The sequence below is a fragment of the Rousettus aegyptiacus genome, unplaced genomic scaffold, assembly GCF_014176215.1.
Source record: "Rousettus aegyptiacus isolate mRouAeg1 unplaced genomic scaffold, mRouAeg1.p scaffold_m13_p_12, whole genome shotgun sequence".
Classification (NCBI taxonomy): domain Eukaryota; kingdom Metazoa; phylum Chordata; class Mammalia; order Chiroptera; family Pteropodidae; genus Rousettus; species Rousettus aegyptiacus.
In genome coordinates this window covers 93,586,089-93,605,942 of record NW_023416287.1, presented here as the reverse complement: position 1 = coordinate 93,605,942, position 19,854 = coordinate 93,586,089, and the positions used below count along the sequence as shown (strand labels likewise).

The window sequence follows — 19,854 nt, the reverse complement described above, 5'->3', positions numbered from 1 at the left end:
GCTCCGGCCCCTGCCGCCAGCCATGGGCACTCCTGCTGGCGGGGCCGGGGTGGGTGGGTGTGATGCTTCCCCCTGGAACCCACCCTTCTGCAGGGGCCTCCTCGCTTGCCAGCTCCCCGGGGTGTAGCTGCTCAGTGACTCCGGCGGTAGGGAGAGCTCGCGTGACCTTGGTGCGACCCTTGCCGCCCGCCCGCACCCGCGTTTGCAGGCCTGTCCAGAGCCTTCCCAGGGACAAGCTCAGCAGACTGGGTTCGCAGCTGGACGGCCAGCGGCCTCTCTGGCCGGACGCTGGCCGGACGCTGGCCACCTCCCCAGAGTGCGCTGTGGGGCCGTGGGCGGCCGGGAAAAGGAGCGAAGTTTGAAGTTCAGAAGCTGGTGAAAGAGTCAGTCTGCTGAGTGACCCTGCCAAGGTTCTTAAGGCCTCTGAGCCCCATTTATTTTTATCATCTTAGTGGCTGTCCGGAGGGGTTCTGGGTATAATGTGAGCCGTAACCTATCTGTTGCTTGAACAACCCCCGCCCCTCACTTCCCCGCCAAACGGGTGGCCCCCAGCCCTCTGCAGCAGGCAGATGCGAAGACGCCCAGCCTTAGTTAATGTTTAAATCTCGGCTGTCCTGGGGCCTGGCCCCTGTGCCCTGGGAGATGCTGATGTCATCAGCCTTCGGAGCAATGTGTGTGTCTGGTGAGGTAGCATTCAGGTTATTTACATTCTGTACTTCATTAGGGCGCTTGGCAAACCCACTCGGGCAACTCGACATGCAAAGAGGAACCAGGGATCTTTACAAGACTCGGGAAGATGAGGTCAAGGTTGTGGGCGCTGGGTGGACGGAGGACATGGAAACCACCTCCCGCCCCACCGAGAGGGGAGCCTGGGGCAGAAGGAAAAGGGGGTCCTGGGTTGCCGCGGTCACGCTGCGCCCAGCCAGGCCATGCCCCAGAGCGGCCGCCTGAAGGAAGCCTCGTGTCTATGACATGCGGGAGAGGCCCCATCCATCAGTGTCTGCGGGCAGGGGAGCCCCGCGTGCGCTTTGAAGTGTCTCCTCTGAAGGTAAACATTGGGGGAGCACAAATAGCCGCCCCCTCTGCAGAGGGTGACCTGGTCAGGCCCGGAGGGGGCGGGGCCTCTGAAAGGGACTGGCCTTAAAGGAATCCTGGGGGCCGCAATTTGCACGTTTACTGCTCTTTGATATGTTAACGAGAGTTTTGAAAATGGAACTCTGGTCTCTGGAGCTGCTGGGGCCTGGTGGCGGGGGAGGACAGCTCAGTAACGGGGCAGCAGGGCGCTTGCACCCGGACCAGCAGGCGAGGCCCCACCCCGCCCGGTGTCCCTGTGTCCCTCGGGGTCTGTGAAAGGACCTACCGACCTCTCAACCCTCCCTGCCCTGCAGCCCTCAGCCTTCAACTTTTGATTCTGTGTATCGCCTCACGTCCAAATAGCTCTGAATTTATAACCTCCAGCAAGTTAGTCAATTCCGTAAAGAGACTTTATAGTAGTGTGACACGCAGTGACATACATTGTGTGGCGGGGAGATGGATGCTGAGGACGTGGGCCACCCCGCTCTCTGTCACAGCGAATGCTCCCTGCTGGACCTGGTGAGCCTGAGTGCACTTCCTGTGGACAGACTTGCCGTTGGCCAGGCCGGGGCCTGATCTGTCACCTGCGGTTCCCGGTGTCTCTTACAGCAGCTCGTCATCGTGTGATCCCTGTGAGCCTTCCTCAACCCATCCCCTCTCCTGCAGGGTCCCTGAAGGTCACCTGCTCACCATACCAACACCCCCGCCACAGAGAGCCCCCCGGTCACGTGATGCAGAGGTGAGACCACCAGTCAGGAATCCTGCGAGGGAGCACCGGTGGCTGCCCCCGACCCGGACGGGGCACCAGGCACTGTCCCCATGCCCCAGGCGTGGGTGAGTAGCCTGGTCCATCCACTCCCGGAGTCCTTCCGAGGACGTTTGCTGAGTGCCTGCTCTGTGTCAGGCGCGTCTTGGCTGTGAGGGCCCGAGGGTGAATAGGGTACGGTCCTGGTCTCGGGGAGCTAATGGTCTAGGTGGGGGGTGGGGAGGCTACGGTGAACGTCTGGCCCTGCCACACGCAGCTGTCTGCCCGGGGTCATGGGGCGGGGAGGGCGGGGCCGCCAGGGGTCGGGGTCCTGCCCCGCCTTGGTGGGCGCCAGCTGGCGGCCTCACAGGTCGACGGTGGCTGTCTCAGCGGGGACCACCCACACTAACAGGCACGAGTGTGCGCAGCTCCCAAAGGCCAGAGCGTGGGGACAGGTAGGCAGCAGGCCGTGCCGACGTGCAAAGTCACGTTCACACCACGTCAGTGTTCTAGCATGTTCTAGACAGAAGAACGTTGGGCTCTCAGCTTCCTGAGTGTCTGTGGTGTGCACACCGCTCTCCTGCCCTGACGTGTGCCTGGCTCGGCCACCAGGTCCCTATGACACACCTAGCCCAGCCTTGCTCTTGACGGTATCCCTGTGCCGCCGGGCAGCAGGCAGGGACAGGCAGCAGCCCGCGCCAGCGTCCTTTGTTTGGGGGGCTGAGCCTGCGTGGGGGGCCCCCAGCTCCGGCGGGCAGTCTGCCGCGAGGCAGCAGAGGTCTCTGGGCCTCCCGCCTGACGTCGGGGGTGCGGGAGGTGGACGGGGCGGGCCGCCCGCTTCCCTGCGGTGGGGTGGTGGCCGGGTGGCCCCCGGGGGCCTCCTGCCCGGCTCCGGGTCCGACCCTGTGTGCTCGCTGCCGGTCCTGTGACGAGGATTCTGTCACTGACGGAGTTCCGGGATAGTCCTTGCGTCACGGTGTTTTCGGCATGTGGGGGCAGTAGCTCCGTCACTGAGCAAGCAGGAGCGACCGGCTCTCGGCCGAGGGCCGCTGCTGGGTCTCTTGCTGTAGCTGGGACTCCGCTGCGTGCCACGATCCCTGTGGCCCACGGCCGGGGCGGCCCTGCTGGAGGGGGCCTGCCACGGGCCGGGCCCCTCCGGGTCCCCGCGCTGCCGTCCACGTGGGAAAGGCCGCTGCAGCACCGGCGGACTTGGGGAGGTGGCTCTACGCAGGACAGGGATGCGCAAGGAAGCTCCGCTGGGGGGGGGAGGGGAAGGCTGCCTCGGTCCCGCCCTCCCCTCCCGCCCTCCGCCCCTCCTCTCCGTCTCCCCCCACCCCCGCCGTTGAGACAGGTTCTGCACAAACTTTTTTCCTGTACAAGTGACACCTCTCAGGACAAATTTTGAAAACATTGGACTTCTCTCTGGCAGGTGAACACGTGTACACTGTGCATTCCTGTGAGTGTGAATGCGCAGTGTGCGTGGCATGAGGGTGTACACACGCACACGTGTGAACGTGTGGGTGTGTGCATGCATCCGTGTGGCTGTGCATGTCTATCTGTGTATGTGAGTGTGCGAGTGTGTGCACGTGCACATATGCACGTGCGCAGATGTGTGCGGGCTGCGCGTGTGGCCTTTGGGTTGGGCTGATTCAGCTGCGTATTATCTGGCTTTGTGCGGTTACTCATTAACAAAATAACTTTATCTCAGAAGAATATCAATTCTATTTAGAAAGAATTTCATGTTGACGAGTGACAGTTACGAGCTTGGAGAGTCACCACAGCCTGCGGCAGGGGCGCGGGGCGGGGCGGGGCGGGCTCAGGACGCTCCGCCGTCCCCGCCCCCCTGGGAGGCGCGGTCAGCTTCCTCAGCTCCTGCTGGCGCCGGGGTGCCAGTTCTCCGGCTGGAGGCTTGTGCTGACGTGACACTGTCGCTATGCCTGTCACTGGCCTGGTGACACCGTCGCTATGGAGGTCATCAGCCTCTGAGCCGCTTGCTTGGAGGGAGTGCGGCTCTGCCCGATGACCGCGCGTCGTGCCCAGTCTCATGCGGGAAAGCAGGAGGGCGCAGGCACCGGGGCCGAGTGAGACGCTGCGTGGCGCCTTCTGGCCGTCGCCCCTGACCCCTCTGCACTGTAGCCGGGGGATTGAGAACGGCCGATGTGGGGCTTTCTTTTTTTTTTTTTTAATTCAACTTTTCATTGGGCCGAATAGCTATCAGATGGCTCTCTGTGGAAATAGGGTGTTAAAATCAAGGTTCTTGCTCAAGCAGAGGAATAACCGAGTTTAAATGGTTAAAAACGAACTGCATTAGCTCGTCCCATCCTCACTAAGGCAGCTCGGCCCTCGTTACTGAAGATAAGGCGCCCTAACGCTTGCCTGTGAGAGCCAGCAATCGAGTGGCAGTCGAATTACGCGCGGCCATCCATCCACCGGCCGCTGTCGGTTTGCAAAACAAATCGCCGGTTGCGGGAGTACAGAACACCTGGAATCCCGGCCTTGGGAAGTTGGCCGAGAACCACTTACCTGGGTGTCTCAGCAAATTTAAGGGGATAATAAACTGTAGACGGAGGGGAGATGCCCTTTGAGTTTCCTTCAAACCTCGCTCCACATAGTGGAGAAACCAAACGTGCACTGCAGGCTGTGCGCGCGCGCGCACGTGTGTACGTGTGCGTTGAGTGTGTGCGTGTGTTCGCGCATACATGTGAGCGCATGTAGAATGTGTGTGCACGTGTGTGGGGACGGCGGGCTCGCTCTCTGTTATCTGTGTCGCGTCGGCAGGGAGGGCCTGGGGGGCGGTCAAGGCGGTCCGTGGGGACGCCTTGGTGGAGGCCGCGTGAGCACGAGCACGCAGACACGGCCACGTGGGCGCCCGGCCTCCGGGATGAGCTTTGTCAGGGTTCACGGACACCGGGGTGGCCCTTCCTGGGGCCCTTCCCCTCTGGCGGCCGTCGGAGCCGAAGGACTCAGCTCTGAGCCGCCGACTCTGGCCCACGCGTTCCTCACGGCGCAGGGTCAGAAGCTCGGCCTCCCCGGCCAGCCCGGGCGACGCTGCCGGTCCCCAGGTATGGACGGCGGCGGGATTCTGCCGTGGCCGTTGGGAGCGGTCCTACTGCGCACTCGCGCATGGCGGTGGGGACGTGGGTTCAGGGGGCGAGCGCGGACGACGGCGCGTGCGCAGCTGACGTCCGTCCGCGCTAAAGACGCGAGGCGCTGTCCTGCTGTCCGTACGTGTGTTTACTGCCGGCGTCTCCAGGAAAACGGATGAGAACTAGAGGGACCCCTGGCCGCGACGGCAGCCGACCGTCTCCGGCACGCGTCCCGCTCCGCCACGTTTGAGCGCGGGTCTGCCTGGGCCGGGTGCGACTCTGAGGCTGACCTTCACCGAAGTCCTTTGTTCTGCACCCTCACAGCCCGGAGCGTCGGAATGCGCGTTTCCTCCGTGGTCCTGGCACACAGTGTAATTACCAGCAGTTTGTTTTCTCTGCTGTGAAATATGGTCGGGGGAGGGGCGCGGAGACGTGGAAACCAGCGCCGCCGAGGTCTGCGCGCCGAGCCGCAGCGAGGCGCCGGCAGCGCCGGGCGCGAGCGCAGTAAAGGACCAAGTGCCTCTTTCTCAACCAGAGTCGCATGATTTCCAACTGCAGTAAAAATAATCTGATCTGCCTCTAAGAAGAAACAGCACGACGACAGAACCAAGTTCCCACAGGGCCGAGCGGCGTTCTCGCAGCTCCTGCATCCCAGGAGGGTTGTGGGGACACAGTCCTTGGCGGCGTCCCAAGGGCTGGACACGCGGTGTGTGCGCGCGCGCGCGCAAGCGTGCAGCCGTGCCCGGATCCCCGAGGCTCCGACAGGGGTCTTTGGGTCAGGTTAAGGACGGTGGACCCAGACAGGAATGGGGACACAGAGACCGGCCCGGCCTCTTCAGGCCACCGCGTGGCCTCCGTCCCTCCTGTAGCTGAGCAGGTCTGGCCGACCTGGCAATTTCCTGCGTCTCTGTCTTGCTGTTGCTGCAAAACATTTTGTGATACCCTGTACGAAGGACACTGTATGAATAATAAATGACGCTGTATCATTTACCAAGCTTCGAGCGGTCACAGAAAGAAACATAATGAGCCTCTTACAGTAAAGGTGACAAATTTGCTTATTCGCCCGAGGGGGCAGGTTCGGACAGTGTCCGCTTGTGCGCGTGGGCGAGGGCACGCGCGTGTGTAAAGTGCCGCTGGCAGTGGGTGTTTGCTCCTACACTGTTAGTTTTAAATGACTCGGGGCAGCACGGGCCCTGTGGACACCAGTGCGTGGCTCAGCCTCGCTTCTCAGCTGCCGTCTGTCCTTCGCCAGGTGGCCTGCCTGAAACGGGCCTCGTTCAGTGCAACGCGCTCGCCTGGCCTGGGCCTTTGGGACCCTGGGCCCTTTGGGGCCGAGTTTGCTCTGAAGTGTCTCCCATGCTTGAGTTTCTTTCCCGCATGGGGCCCTCACGCGGGACACCCGATCCCCTCCTGAGGGTGGCCTGCTTCGTCCCTGGGGGAGCATGTCCGCGGTCCTGGAGCTGTGTCCAGACATAGTTTATCCAGCATGTCCCCGGGGTGTCCCCCAGTGTGTCCCCGCCTGTGGCCGCGTGCCTACCTCCTGAGCAGTGGGGTTGACTATGGGGGACACGGGGCTTTTCGACAGCAGCTGAGGAGTGAACATCCTGCTGGACTGGCCGGTCGGTGTAGGACGTTGAACCTAGTGAGCAACTCAAGGATCATCCCTCCTGTATTTCATGACCTTTGGGGGTGCGATCAATAGCGTTAGAAACAGCGCGTCAGGCAGACGGCGCTTCCCGACGGTCGAGCGCCTGGTCCGCGGTGTTGGTGTTCCGTCTGCGCCCGGCAGTCCCCTGGCCGCGGTGACCTCACCCCCTCCCCGTCAGCCCAGGAGGCCTGTGCATTTTACCCTGAGGCTCTGTCTCCTCTGCTTGTCACTGTCCAACTTCTCCGGCTGGCGCACGAGGGGACCGCCTGAGAGAGCAAGCTGCCCGGGTGACGGTCCCCACGCCTGCCGTGTGCCCTGGGACCCTCAGACACTGTCACCTCCTTGCAGGCAGCAGCCCCATATTTCATTACGAAATGGGGCCAGATCTGCACCATGGCACAGCCCGAGCTACGCTGCCCAACCCAAATGCTCTGCGTGCCCCCCCGCCCCCCAGGCCGCGGTCCTCCGGGGGCTCCCTGGCACACCGCCCTCCCTCCTCGTCCTGGAGAGCCGCTTCGATTTAAGTTCGTAGGGATCCACGCGACTCTCAGGAGCGCCAGCCAGGGGTACGCTGCTCCGGCCGGGGACCAGCTGCTCTTTGCCGGTGGTCACGTGCCTTTTCTGTCAGAGGGTCCAGCTCTGGTTTTGACAAGGACCAAGGGACCTGTTTGGTCCTGGAGCCGCATCAAGATTAAAGAATCGGTGCAGCTACGGTCTCCGTGCCTGGCTTGTTCACACTTATGGAACTCTTTCTGCGAGGAAGAACGGTATTTTCTGAAATTTATCAACAAATCTAGCATGATCTTCACATAACTACTGCTCTGCAAAAAAAAAAAATCCTGTGTAAAATGTAGAAGTGTCTTGTTTTCACCTTTCCATGTACTCTCCAGCTGCACATCTGTCACTCACAGATGACAGGTGGCATTCGCAGGAGTGGCCCCGCGGAGCGGGCCTGGGCTGGGCACGCGGCGCGGTGGCTCCGCCATCGCGGTCTTTCCAGGAACCGCGTGGATCTCGGCTTCTCTGCCGCAGGCGGTGACAGCGGCGGGAAGAGGCATGAGCCGTGTCTTTAGGATCTGGGTGGCGGCTGCCGAGGACAATGAGCTGCGGGCCTGAGGGCCGGGCGCTGCAGCCGGGCTCGGGCGGGGGCTCCGCACGTCTGGAGCCCGAGGCGGCCTGGCGGTCCCCAGCAGGCGCTGGCCCCGCTCACGCCGCGGCGCTGCCCATGCCTCGCGCTCCTGTGCTCGCGTCTCCTGGCACCGCCCTGGGGACACGCAGGGAGTCAGCAGACCGCGGCATGGGGCTCACAGTCGCTTTTTAAAAAATAGTTTTGAAGTAACTTTTGACTCACAGGAAAGTTGCAATTGCCCCGTGTGTCCGGGAGCCCTGCGCTCGGCCGCCCACATGTCAGCTGATGCCCCTGGCCGGAGGGCGGGGCAGAGCCACGCGCTGGCACTGTGCCTGTCCCCCCCACCCCCCGCAGCCCTTTCCCGCTCGGGAACCAGCCCCGGGGCTGCTGCTCGTAACTGCCACGCCGGCTCCGGCCTATGGTGGCCCCTTAGGCTCCCTCCCTCGGGGACTGGGCGTCTTTGAAGGGGCCTGGCCGGTCACTCCGTGTTCGTCTGACGTTTCCTTTGGAATATCGAAGTGATGCATGTTGGGCCAGCGAGCCAAAGAAGGGAAGGTGTTGGATTTCAGGGAGTTGTGTCTGGAGGCGCGTGGTGTCACGGGGTCTCACTCCCGGCGACGTAGCCTTGGTCACCTGGTTAACGTGCTGTCTGCGGGACTTCTCCACAGTAAGGTTGCTGTATTTCCCTTCATCATCAGTACATGGCTTGGGGAGGAGCGAAACTTGAAGTTATACAAATATTCAGTTTCTCCTAACACTGCTGCTCACCAGCACCGGCATCTCGTGGGGATCCTGCCTGCAGCGATCGGCGCTGTGGGGTGTAACGCTGAGTCCCCGTCTCTGCTTCTTCCCCATCTATTAGTTGGGATTTTTCCTTAAGGAAGTTTTACCCATCTCTCCCCGCCTTCAATTTTAACTCAGTCCTGTGCTGGGAGGTACGGATCTCAGACTGGCCCAGATGTGTGCATCGTGAGCCCACGTGTACAGCTTTGCTGAAAACGTCTGTTGGAGTTAAAACTTTTATTTGATAAATATTTATATGTCTGGTGTTACTTTATTTTCTATTTGAATTCAGAACGCTTTTTCTCACGTACTTTTTGTATCTTTGGTGTTCAATAATGCGATTGACCCGCATCCATTAAATGGACCATTCTAAGTCTTTTGTCCCCTTACAATACTGTGTTGTGATTCAAAACCAGGTATTAATCCAAATTCTTTGAAATAACCGCATAGAATGTTATCATAAGTTCATGTATTTAAATAGAGACAATAGTAAAAGTGCAGAGAAAGCTAAAAAATTATCAGTGGAAGTGGCTATTCAGAAATGATGGGGAAAAGTAAAAACTCTTGAAAAAAACATCTTTACAGGCACTATATATCTGCATTCTTCAGTCTTTCCAAAGAAATGACACATGCATATTAAAGAATATTTTTGCAAGATTGGGTGATTCGAATGTGAGTTCTTATGCATATAAATGTTTTACCGCCCTTTAGCAGCTGGTGTTAGCCAAGAAGCTAAAATATTTCTTCCTAAGCTTTAAATCAGTTGTTTTATAGAGCACAGAGAATTTTTTATTATAACATAATTCTGTACATAAAATATCACATTAAAAGAAGAAGATAAAGTTTTGTACTTTCATTCTCCATTAATTTGACTGAAAACAATCGCAAAGAAATCTAACCAATCCAAATTCTTTGTCATGAAGCTGGTAGGACTTGAAGTCCAGGGGGAGGGGACAGCGGCCTGCCCCAAGCGGACGTGGAAGGTGCTGGTAACTGCCTTGAAAGGTCGATGTAACAGTAGGAAAAGCAGATGATGGCTAAGAGCGGTAGGAACGGCACCCTGCACACCTTAGCCAGGACTCAGAGGCTGTTTCGAGGTGCCATGTGCCATTGGACACCCGCTACTGGGTCCCCTCCCTGAGCCAGCCCCCATCTGAGACCGGAGTTTGGAGGGTGACGAGTTACAAGTGTCCGTGGCCGCCCCGGTGGGGACAGCGCCGCGGGGCCGGCCTCGCTCAGAGCCCCCGCAGGCTCCGGTGGCTGCCGCAGCCACGGCTCGGTGGCGCGTGCATTGTCCCGGCCGCCTCCCTCACCTGTCCCCATGCTGGCCCCAGGAGCACCACCCGGCTGCCTCCCGCTCACGTCGCAGAGGCTGCTTCCTGGGGAGCCCGGCCCGCGACAGATGGAGCAGGGATTTAATTTTCCGAACGTCCCCAGACGCCCGGTTAAGAACCAGTGTGCCCTCGCTTGCATTCTGCATATATTGTAAACAGCTGTACCGGTGACTTTGGACTGAAATCAAGGGGGAAAAAATCAAGGCCCATCTTTCAAAAACGGACAAAATCCCACCTTCTGTACACATCTGTATTTTCCGGGTGCCGCTCTTGTCAGGCAGCCCCACACCGTGTCCGTGCCCCTGAAGACGCCGCCGTCAGGGTCATTGGAACCCCCACCCCGACTTTCTGCCGCCTGCGTGGTGAGCGGCAGGCACGCTGCCCGGCGGCCAGTCCCTCAGGCGCCCGGTCCCCTGCAGGTGTCGCGGCCTGGAAGGCGCTCCTGTTGTCCTCGGCCTGTGTTGGGGGGATGGGGGACACTCTGTTTTATGTAAAGAAGAGTTTATCCCAAACGTCAGGCCAGCTTCGGGGGCCGAGCGCCCCGAGAGAGCCGAGGGCCAGGGACAGGTCCGCGGCTGGGTCGGGGCTGGTGGGAGGCGGTGGGGGGGGGCGCGGCGTGGGGCGTGGCCAGGGGCGCGGCGTGGGGCGCGGTGTGGGGCGTGGCCAGGGGCACGGCGTGGGGCGCGGCGTGGGCCAGCGGCGGCGCCGGGCCGTGGGAGCCACTGGAACAAACGTGCTTCGTGCCGACCCGAGGCCGCTCGCTGCCCATCGCTGCCCTTCACCGGTCCTTGTCGCCTCAGCTGCTCTGTGCCGCGCTCTCGAAGCTCCCTGGGCAGAATGTCCTGCGGGTGCTAGTTAGAAACGCAGACTCTTGCCGCCCCTCGCCCAGCCCCGCTGAACCCCGGCTCCGGCCGCGTGTCGATGCAGCTCGCCCAGTGGACGGCGTGAGGACGCGCGGCAGCGTCTGGCTTCCTGACGCGCCTGTGCAGAGTGGGCCGCAGGGTCTGGGGTGTTCATCCGGGGTCCAGCTGCCGTGGGCGGTGCGTGTCCACATAGGGATCCGTTCTGCCGTCCCGCGGCGGTGGGTGGGAGTGGGGGGTGCGCGACCCTCTGGGGCTGGCGTCAAGAGCGGGGGTCTTCACGCAGTGGCTGGGTGCGGTGAGTCTCGGCCTCGGAGGAGGGCTGGGCCGCAGGGCGGCCGTGGGGCCGGCAGCAGGTGCGGGCGGGGGCGCGCTGGGTTCAGGAATGAGAGGTAAACTGAGCCGACTAAGCCGCTGACGTCCGGGCTTCTTGGCTACTGATTTTGGAAGTGAGGCGCGGCTACGATGAGAACCCGGGGCTGTGGCGTGGTTCCGGCGGCTGTTGGGGGCTGGCGAGGCAGGCCCACGGCGCCCGGCTTTGGCGGGGCCGCTCCGAGCCACGGAGCCCGGGCTGCCCGGGAGCCGTCGCAGAGGGCCCGGGCCACCGCCGGCCCGGCGTGACCACGTGCCTCAGAGTAGCACAGAAGAGGAGACACACAGTGTCTTTCGGAGAGCAGAGATTAGAATTCCCTCACTCATGGCAAGAGTTTTTACAAACTATTCGATTTCCTAAGAGGGAAATATAACTTGAGAAACAAAACATATTTTCAGGATGGCTTCTTTTCGAAGACCTTATGTATTTCATTTTGCTATTAATTTTACTCTGGGCAAACTAAACGGTGTTATGGGTCTATTCTCAACACTCACTGCACATTATAATTAGCATTTTATCACCAAATTCCCAATTAAATATTGTCTTTGTTGGAAAACGGTTCCTACGTACCCCCGTTATGTGACCTACACATTTTTTCGTGTATAGCCTTGATTTTTCTCATTAGAAACCCAAAAAGTCAACCGTATTTTCTACTGCTCTTCTCCCTCTCAGAGGGAGCGCGTCGCAGAGGGACACCCGCAGCTAGCTGCTCGGCGCTCTCTGTTTTCCGTGATAAACTGGGCGTCCGCCTGAGCTACGGGGAAGCCATCGGGGCGGCCGGGCGGGCAGTCAGGGGGACTGGGGCTGGAGGGTCTGCGTTCTGACCACCCCGAGACGCCTGTTTGGAGCTTCGGTCTATTTCGTTGCCCCCAGGAGCAGCCTGGACCAGGAGTTCGAGGAAGCTTGGGACCGATGCTAAGAGCGATGGAGGCTCCACCTGGAAGCCACCCGCAGTGGCTCGTGCACCTGGGAACGGCGGGGCCTCACGCGCATCAACGCCGTTGCTCCAGGCAGGCCGGCCTCGCGCCCCGTGTCCCTGTCTGCCCCGTCTTGACCGTCCGCACTCCGGCATCCTCGTCCTTTCTGCTGGCGTTTGGTGATGCTGACGGTTAGGTGAGCCGTCGGCACCCTGCGTGCGTCCGCAGCGGTGAAGGCCCGCACAGAGGAGGCACAGGGCATCCGAGAACACGGAGGGGAGGCCGGGGGCTTAGCCGAGTGGTGACCTGAAGGATGCCTGGGTGTGACGCAGGAGCAGAGGGACAGGGGAGCGGCCACGTCATTGCCAACCCGGGCGTGTGCATCTCAGGGTCTGGGGGCCCACGCGCTGGAGGGTGGGGTCAGAGCAGGGGGGCCGGGGCGTGGGGCAGGGCCTGGACGGCACAGGCTTCATGCCATGGCAGGAGTTGTGGATGTTCTGGTGAGGGCACCGGGAAGCTGCGCAAGGTCATGGCAGAGACGGCATGATCAGGTCTCTGTCTCGAAAAGATCACGGCAACGCCAGACTAGGCTCAGGGGTCTGGGTAGGGGGCCTGGCGGGCGGGCACCCAGGGCACCAGCCCGTCTGCAGTGCCTGCTCGGGTGTGGGGTGGGGACGGGAGGGCTCGGGGGGGCCCTGGGCTCTGCCTGATGGCTCCAGTCCTGAGGTGGGAACATCAGAGAAACAGCCAACCGTGTGAGTGATGGGGCCGCAGGGGGACAGCGGTGCCGGCGACTGAAGACGCAGTAACAGGTCCGCATGAGCGTCAGCAGGCGGCGGGGCCGAGGGTCCGGCTTGCAGGCCCAGGAAAGACCGAGTAGGACTTGCGGCCGCCTCACTCGCTCTCTGTGCACACGCACATCTGGGACCTGAAAATGCACAGTACGCACCTGTATCTGCACACACCTACACGTACACAACACATGCATGCATTCACGAACACACGACACACACACACCTACACATACACAATATGCGTGCATTCACGCACAGAACACACAAGCATTCACACATACCTACATATACACAACACAAGTATGTACTCACAAACACATACAAAACACATGTATTCACACATAAGTCTGTGTACACAATACACGTATGCATTCGCACACACCACATTTATGTATTTACACATATCTGCACACACACAACATATGTACCCATTCATAAACACACAGCGTACTCATGTATCCACACATACACACATATACACAGTACATGCATTTATCCACACACAGAACACACAGGTATTCATATCTACACACAACACACACATATCCACAAACACACACATATGTACATGCAATACACACATGTATCCACGAACACACACAACATTTATGTATTCATACACAGATACACGTTCATGACATGTGTGTATTCAAACACATGTCTACATGTGTAACAGATACATTTACGTACACACATCTATATCTACACTATGCACACACATTCACACACACGTATATCCACACATACAAAATGCACACATGTATTTACATGCACATACAAAACGCAAAACTGAGGGGAAAAACGGATGTAAGGGGAGAGACTTAGGTTCCATTGGGCACAGAAGCAACAAAGAAAGGTCTCAACATGGGAACCGTGACTGAGCCCTTTGTTTGCTGAAGTCCTAGGTCATCCTTTTGTGTTCTGCTTACACAGGTGCAGGAAGCAATAAATGTTTACGGGCCTGAGGAGCCAGCCAGGAACAGGAATGCGAGTCCGTCCGTCTGGGCCAAAACGACATCAAATGCCCGCGCGGTGGGGCCGTCCCCAGCCGCGCGCGAGTCTTTGTCTCCAGCACGAAGGGGCGGGGACCCCGGCTTACGAAATTCCTAAGGAGAACAGCTCAAGCGCTGTCTCTAATGATTTTTCTTTAATGTTAAAATACTCGCGTTCGCATCCGCGCACAACGTGGGCCGAACCCCGGACGGTGGGAGCCATCAGGGAGCCCCGCGCGGTCCCACAGCCTGTCGCGGGGGCCAGTGCTTCTAACCCGGATGCTCCCGGCCAAACGCTCCGCGGCGCTTTTTCTGGCTCATTTCAGTGGTTCCAGGGGAGACGAAAATGCGTCTCCGGAGAGTGGCAGAAAGCCCCGTCCTTGCCCTGGGGACAGCGCGGAGCAGCCAACAACCCTCCAGGGGTCGGGCCCTGGGCTGAGAAAACCGCATGGACACGCGGTGGCATCAGGGAGGGCGTCGCGGCCCTGCGGTGACAGCCGTGGCCTCGCAGCTTACAGCAAGGCCACGGGGACCCGTGGGCGGCACTGTGGGGCGCGGTGATGCCCCCCTCGGCTCGCTTTCCCTCAGCGGTCAGGCAGTGGTGGCACCAGCCTGGTCAGCTGTGACATTGGTGAGCCATGGCTTGGGGACGCCTGAGAGGTGCTTGAGAAGCAGGGGCCTCGTCCAAGGAGCGAAGGCCAGTGGTGCGTGTTTGCCCGTTGGAAAGAAGCCGAGACGCGCGAGGGTCAGCCCTGTTCCCGGGGTCATGAGGAGTCCTGTGTCACCAGCACCCTCGCCCGCAAAGCACCTTCCTTCTGGTTCTGCTTAAAGGTGGCAACTTCCTTCTGCAGAGCAGAAGGGCCGAGTCACATGTGGACCCCGTGTGCTTACTTTGTCTGTCAAAAACAGTTCTACAGAGAATCCCTTTTTGATGGGTTCTTAATCCAGGAGACCCTCAGCTTCCTAAAACTCTGCGACATCAGAATCTAAGTTGTCTGCAGACAACATAAGAGAGTGACCAACTTCCTGTCACCAGGCACGTGCCCAAGGTCAACCGTGAGTGCCTGGGCTCCCGCCACACCGATGGCTGAACAGGGCCACGGTTGCCTGGAACTTTCTGGAAAGCGTGGGCTCTCCAATCTTAAGGCTCACATCCTAATGCTGGAATGACTTTCCGCGTCCACCGCTGGTCTCAGCCTCATCTGCCTTTTCGGTGAGGCGGGACCTGGGGCAGCGGGTGAGGGGCCCGGGCTACCTTCACACTCAGTGCACGTCAACCTCCGCTCTTGTCCCAATGACCAAATGACAAAAAGCCGTTAAGTTTTGGTTGACAACGGAAGGTAAGGATTGATGGTTAAGTTAAATTAGAAATTAATTTCATTCATTTCTACTAGAAAACACATCACATGGCGGAGTTTCGCTCCGAGGTCACATTCACTCCCAGGTGAGTGCAGGGACTGGGTGTCTGTGGTGGGTGGCGGGGAGCCCCGAAACGGCTGGGGTCACGGGCAGATGGGTGGGCTGATCCCGACTTCCACACCTGCCCGACTGGCCACCAGCCTGCCCGTGCATCCGGCCACCCATCCATCCGTCCATCCGGCCGCCTCGCTCCTGGTTCCTGAGCCCCAGGGAGCCCTCGATGGCCTTCGTGAAGCAGAGCGGAGTGCGGCTTCCTCAGCGGGCGGCTGGAGGGGAAGCACCACGCAGACAGGCGACAGACAGGCTCTGCAGCCTTTGCAGGAAAAATGGGGCTTTCTAAAACGGTGTTGGCGAGGTTTCGAGAATTCCGTTCAGTTTGGGGCGGCGGAGACGCTCGGGTTCTCTGGGCTCCGGGCCTGGGCCCCGGCGGCGCTGCCCAAGGGGGGCGGGGCGCGCGAGTCGGTCCAGCTGCGCGCGAGCGGTTGGCGACGCCCGCCCAAGGGCGGGTCCTTCGCCCCGAACATGAGGAGTCTGCCCGGGGAGCCGGTCGCGTCTCTCCAGAGCCCCGCGTCGCGCCCCCTGGGCTCTCTGGGTCCTCCCCCCGGAACGCTCACTCCCTCATCGGCTGAGGCGCCTCCCACGAAGAAGGCCGCGCTCACCGGGTCATGCGCTCGCCGGGTCATGCGCTTACCTGCGCGGCGCTGGAAACGTGGCCCGGGCGTCGTGGTGATGCGCAGACTCAGACACCCTCGCATTGGCCGGCCAGGCTGCGCTTCCGGGGACCCCCATCCCGGGGCCGAGGCGGGGCTGCGGGCGCGTCGCAGCGCGCGTGCGCCTCTCGGGTGTCACGGATAAACTGGACGCAGCGAAAGGGGCAGAGGAATGAGAAAGAAATAAAAAGGAGATTTACGACCACTGTGAAAAATTTACAGAGTGGAGCTGGCATGGAATTCCATGCGACGGAACCGGCTCCGACCGGCCCGAGGGGGCAAGCGGGCCCTTTCCTTCCCGCGGCTCGGGAGTCGCGGCCGCCGAGTCGCCCAGCGTTGAGTCCTTAGCCTTGAACCTCTGCGGAGCGGTGATCCGAAACGCCACGGCTGTTAACTGGGAGCCCCCCTGCCGGGCCTGGAGGGTTATAACGCCTTGGGGACCGGAGGAAGGCAGCGACCCCGGTTAGCGATGCGGCTTCCGGAAGGGCGTCTGCTCTGACCTGGACTTTAATTCACAATTCACAGCCGGCCGGCGGAAGGCGAGAAGCGGGCTCCTTCAGGTGGCTCTGTGCGCCGCATACATATAATTTAAATGTTTATCCACCAGGAGAGGCCGCGGCGCTCGGCCCGCTGGTGCCAACGGGGGCTAATCCTCCGGCGTGAGCCTCGCCGCCTCCGGCCTGCGCTTTGCTCCCTGATTGAATAACGCGCAGCTCTTTTCTGGAGAAACCCCCACGATGATTTCAAAACACATCAGTTTCAATTAACTCGAAGAAAAAAAAAACGTGATCGCTAATTCTGGGCTGTAGTTACTTATTGTGGAGCTGGCTGCTTTGAATGGGAAGGAAGTTTGATGGAGACTTAACCAGATGACATGCAATCACGGGAGACTTTTTTCTTTATTATACCTGGAGTGACAAAATTGTCAAACGGTGTGCCTTTTGGCTTTTAAAATAAACAACACCAGAACATATGCGCTAGAGAAGGTCTCAGACGCCGACCACAGGAACGCGGACCGAGAAGCCATTGTTCTCATTCGCTTTATTTGATCCGCGTCTCTTACAGGGGACTTGGCACAGACGCGGTGCCCACTGCCGGCTCCTGGGCCGCTGAGAGTGGTCCCGGCAGGCGCAGGGCTGGCCGCGAGGGCACAGCGGCGCCAGGCCCGCGGCTCCGGCTCCCGCCGCGGGGCGTGCGGCGCGGGGCGTCGGGGGTCGCTGGTGGCTGCTCCGGGAACGCGCTCGGCCCCGGCAGACGCCCTAGCCTGTTCACGGTCGGGACCCTGTCGTCTGTGTGTCCAGCGCCCGCTGCCTCCGACATTGTTTATCTTCAAAATTCCTTAAAAGGGAGAGTACATTTAGCCTTCTTAAGCTTTCGCTGATAAGGACCAGTTAGGAAGAAGCGTTTGTATTAGCGTTGTGTTTCTTCTTTAAAAGAGAACTTAAACAGCGAAATGGCTCCTAATGGGCACGGTTTCCACATGTGCATGTATGTGTACATAAATCACACATGTAAATGTTCATGGGGTGGGGGGGACCCAAGAGGGCCACAGTTTCCATGTTAGTTTTGCTCACCATGTGCGGCTGTCCTCGCAGTCATACATTATGAGTTTCCACAGGAAAGAAAGGAAGAAAAGGAATATTTTGTAAGATGCTTTCAAGGTTGAATCAGGTGCATTTCCCACAGGTAAACGCCGGCGGTAAAGTGCGGGAAGGGGTGGGTGTCCGGGCTCCCAGCCCCGGCTGCCTGAGCGCCCGCCACCTGCAGCCCACGAGGGCCTTCGCGTGTGGCGGAGCTGGTCACCCATGTCCTCACTCCCTCACGGACTCAGGGAGGCCACAGGGGTGTCTGGGTGGCCCCCCTCTAGCCTCCTCCCTTTGGGGCTCCTGGCTTGGATCTGGGGTAGCCCTCAGGAGAGCCGCAGCCTGCTGGGGGGCAGGGAGCATTAGGGGGTGGGGGAGGGTCAGGCTCTGGGCCAGCGCAGCCAGGTCAGGGCGGCGCCGGCCTACAGGGACACCCCACGGAGCACCAGCCCGGCGTCCGATGGACAGTCACCCCGGCCTTCGCGGTGTTCCTCTGGTTTTCTTCAGGCCGCTGGTAAATTCTGTAAGATGCCTGGGGTGTTGCTAACGCTTCAGGTCGGGCCGCGAGGGGGCGCGCGAGGCCATCCCGCGCGGGGCTGGGCCCGCGTCTCACAGGAAGGTGGCCTGAGTTCTGCGCGGAGCCCCCTCTTCCCAGAGCCGGCCCCGCCCGCAGGGCGGCGTGATTTGCGAAGGGGTCCCTCCTATTCGGGGCGGCGGGCAGCTGCGGCCCCTGATGGAGCTCTGGGTGGGGCACCGGCCTGCGGACCCCCGCGGGGTCCCGACGGGGCGCCTTCGGGAGCCACAGGAGGCCATGCGATGTCACCGCGTGGCCGGGCGTCCAGGGCGCCGCTCTCCAGGTCCGCACCGTGCCTGCGCCAGTCCGCACCTCCCCCTTCCCCTCCCGCGCCACCCCCCCACCCCGCCCCCGGCGACGCTGTGACTCTGTCCTCCCGGTCCCGTGGGAGTCAGGCCGCCTGGAGATGCACGTCCCCTGACAATCCCTTCCCCCTAAGACTCCTGGCACCCGTGGGAACCCCCGCTGTGCGGCGGGCGTGCGAAAGGTCCCTTCGCCACCTCCTTCTTAGGCGACGTGCGCATCGGAGAGTCTTCGCACCTCCTTCCTTCTGTCACATGAGCTGGAGCTGGTGACACGGGACGACGTGCCCTGACGCCTGCCCGCTGGGTGATTCGGCCCGGTGCCCACGCAGGGCGCGCGATTCCGCAGGTCCGCGTCTCTCGTAGGAAATGGCGGTAAATGAACCTCGCGCCTGCGGGCGGCGCGACTTCCCGGCGGCTCCGCTGCCCCCAGACAGGACGGCGCAGGCGCCGTCTGCAAATGAACCCTCCTGTCCTGCAGCTCGGGGGGCCTCCTGTGCGTGAAGCCGGGGGCCTGTTCTCAGCTGTATCAGCTGCTGCCTCCCGCCCCCAAGCCCCCAGGTCCCCTGGTGGCACCACGCGCCCTGACGGTGCGGGGAACCCCGGCCGGCGGCGGGCCCAGGAGGCTGGTGCCACAGCCCACGCGCACCCGCGAGGGTGTCTCAGAGGTCACCTCGCCCCGATTGCTGCAGCTGTGAGGAGGCCCCTGTCTCCCACCCGCCCTGCGTTTTAACCTGGGTGGGCCAGGGGTGGAGGAGCTTTGCTTTTGTTTGTTTGTTTTTGTCTTTTGCATGTGAGTTGGAGCTGTCCCCAGGCTCCATGGGCACCCTCTTCAGCTAGGAGCCTCCTAGACAGCCTGCTGGAACAGGAAGCCCGTCTGCAGCGCTGGCCGAGATGCTGGGGACACACGGGGACGCACGAGGCCGCGAGGTCGTCTGCTGGGCGGGTCGGAGGAGAACGTGGTGAAGATGACCGGCCACCCGCTGCTCTGGACTTGGTCCCGCCCGCCCGGCCCAGCGCCGCCTGCCTGCGGGCTCTTGTCTATGTGTCACAAAGCGGGCTGTTCTGTGGCCCTCCTTGGCATGGAAAGGCAGCGTGTGCGTGTGTGCGCGCGTGCTTGTGCGCGTGTGTGAGAGAGAGCGGCAGTGACCCGGCGCCGTGGTGCAGAACAGCTTGACCACCGGCCGTCTGGAACGGCCCTGGAGCGTTACGGAAGGACGCCAGCGACTTGGAGTGAGAGCGCCCCCCGCGACCTGGCCTGGGCAGCTCTGCTGCTTGCCTGCTGGGAAGGCCCGGGGCACCCCAGCTCACATCCCGAGGCGCGGGGCGTCCTCTGCCTTTCGCAAGGGCCTGCTCAGCAGGGTTCTCGAGCTGTGAGAGGCGTTCCTCCCCTTCCGCCTGCCCCTCTTCCGGCAAAAGAGAAGGGTTCTGAAGCCGGCTTCCCCGCGGATAAGCAGTCATGGCGGTTGCTGTGCTCCCCTGACAGGTACTGGATCAGCGCTCAACCTGCCTGTTGCAAACAGACCGATGA

General features: G+C 60.8%; 1 protein-coding gene and 1 long non-coding RNA gene across 5 annotated transcripts; both read left to right on the top strand.

Annotated features, from left to right (window-relative positions):
- Positions 1-688: 688 nt before the first annotated feature.
- On the top strand, positions 689-12,283 carry LOC118610065. The gene is made up of 3 exons (XR_004953786.1): positions 689-1,048; positions 1,741-1,908; positions 11,906-12,283. It is a non-coding gene; the product is annotated as an uncharacterized LOC118610065 (long non-coding RNA).
- Positions 12,284-13,685: 1,402 nt separating this feature from the next.
- Positions 13,686-19,237, top strand: LOC107500860. Of its 4 annotated transcripts, none has more exons than XM_036230167.1 (3): positions 14,883-14,948; positions 15,130-15,179; positions 15,295-16,837. In XM_036230167.1, the coding sequence occupies exons 2-3, from the start codon at positions 15,142-15,144 to the stop codon at positions 16,007-16,009; spliced, it is 753 nt and encodes a 250-aa protein (XP_036086060.1). In that variant the 5' UTR covers positions 14,883-14,948; positions 15,130-15,141; the 3' UTR covers positions 16,010-16,837. The 4 variants fall into 4 exon arrangements, 2 of the variants coding, with proteins under 2 accessions (XP_036086059.1, XP_036086060.1); XR_004953785.1 differs by lacking the exon at positions 15,295-16,837 and adding an exon at positions 18,533-19,237 and having other exon boundaries at positions 14,903-14,948; XM_036230166.1 differs by having other exon boundaries at positions 13,686-14,948; positions 15,130-16,837.
- Positions 19,238-19,854: the final 617 nt, after the last annotated feature.

Coding starts and splice junctions, on each gene's coding strand:
- LOC107500860 (XM_036230166.1), top strand. CDS start 14,902: ATGACTTTCCGCGTCCACCGCTGGTCTCAGCCTCATCTGCCTTTTCG. Junction 14,949..15,129: donor CAGCCTCATCTGCCTTTTCG/GTGAGGCGGGAC, acceptor CATTTCTACTAG/AAAACACATCACATGGCGGA.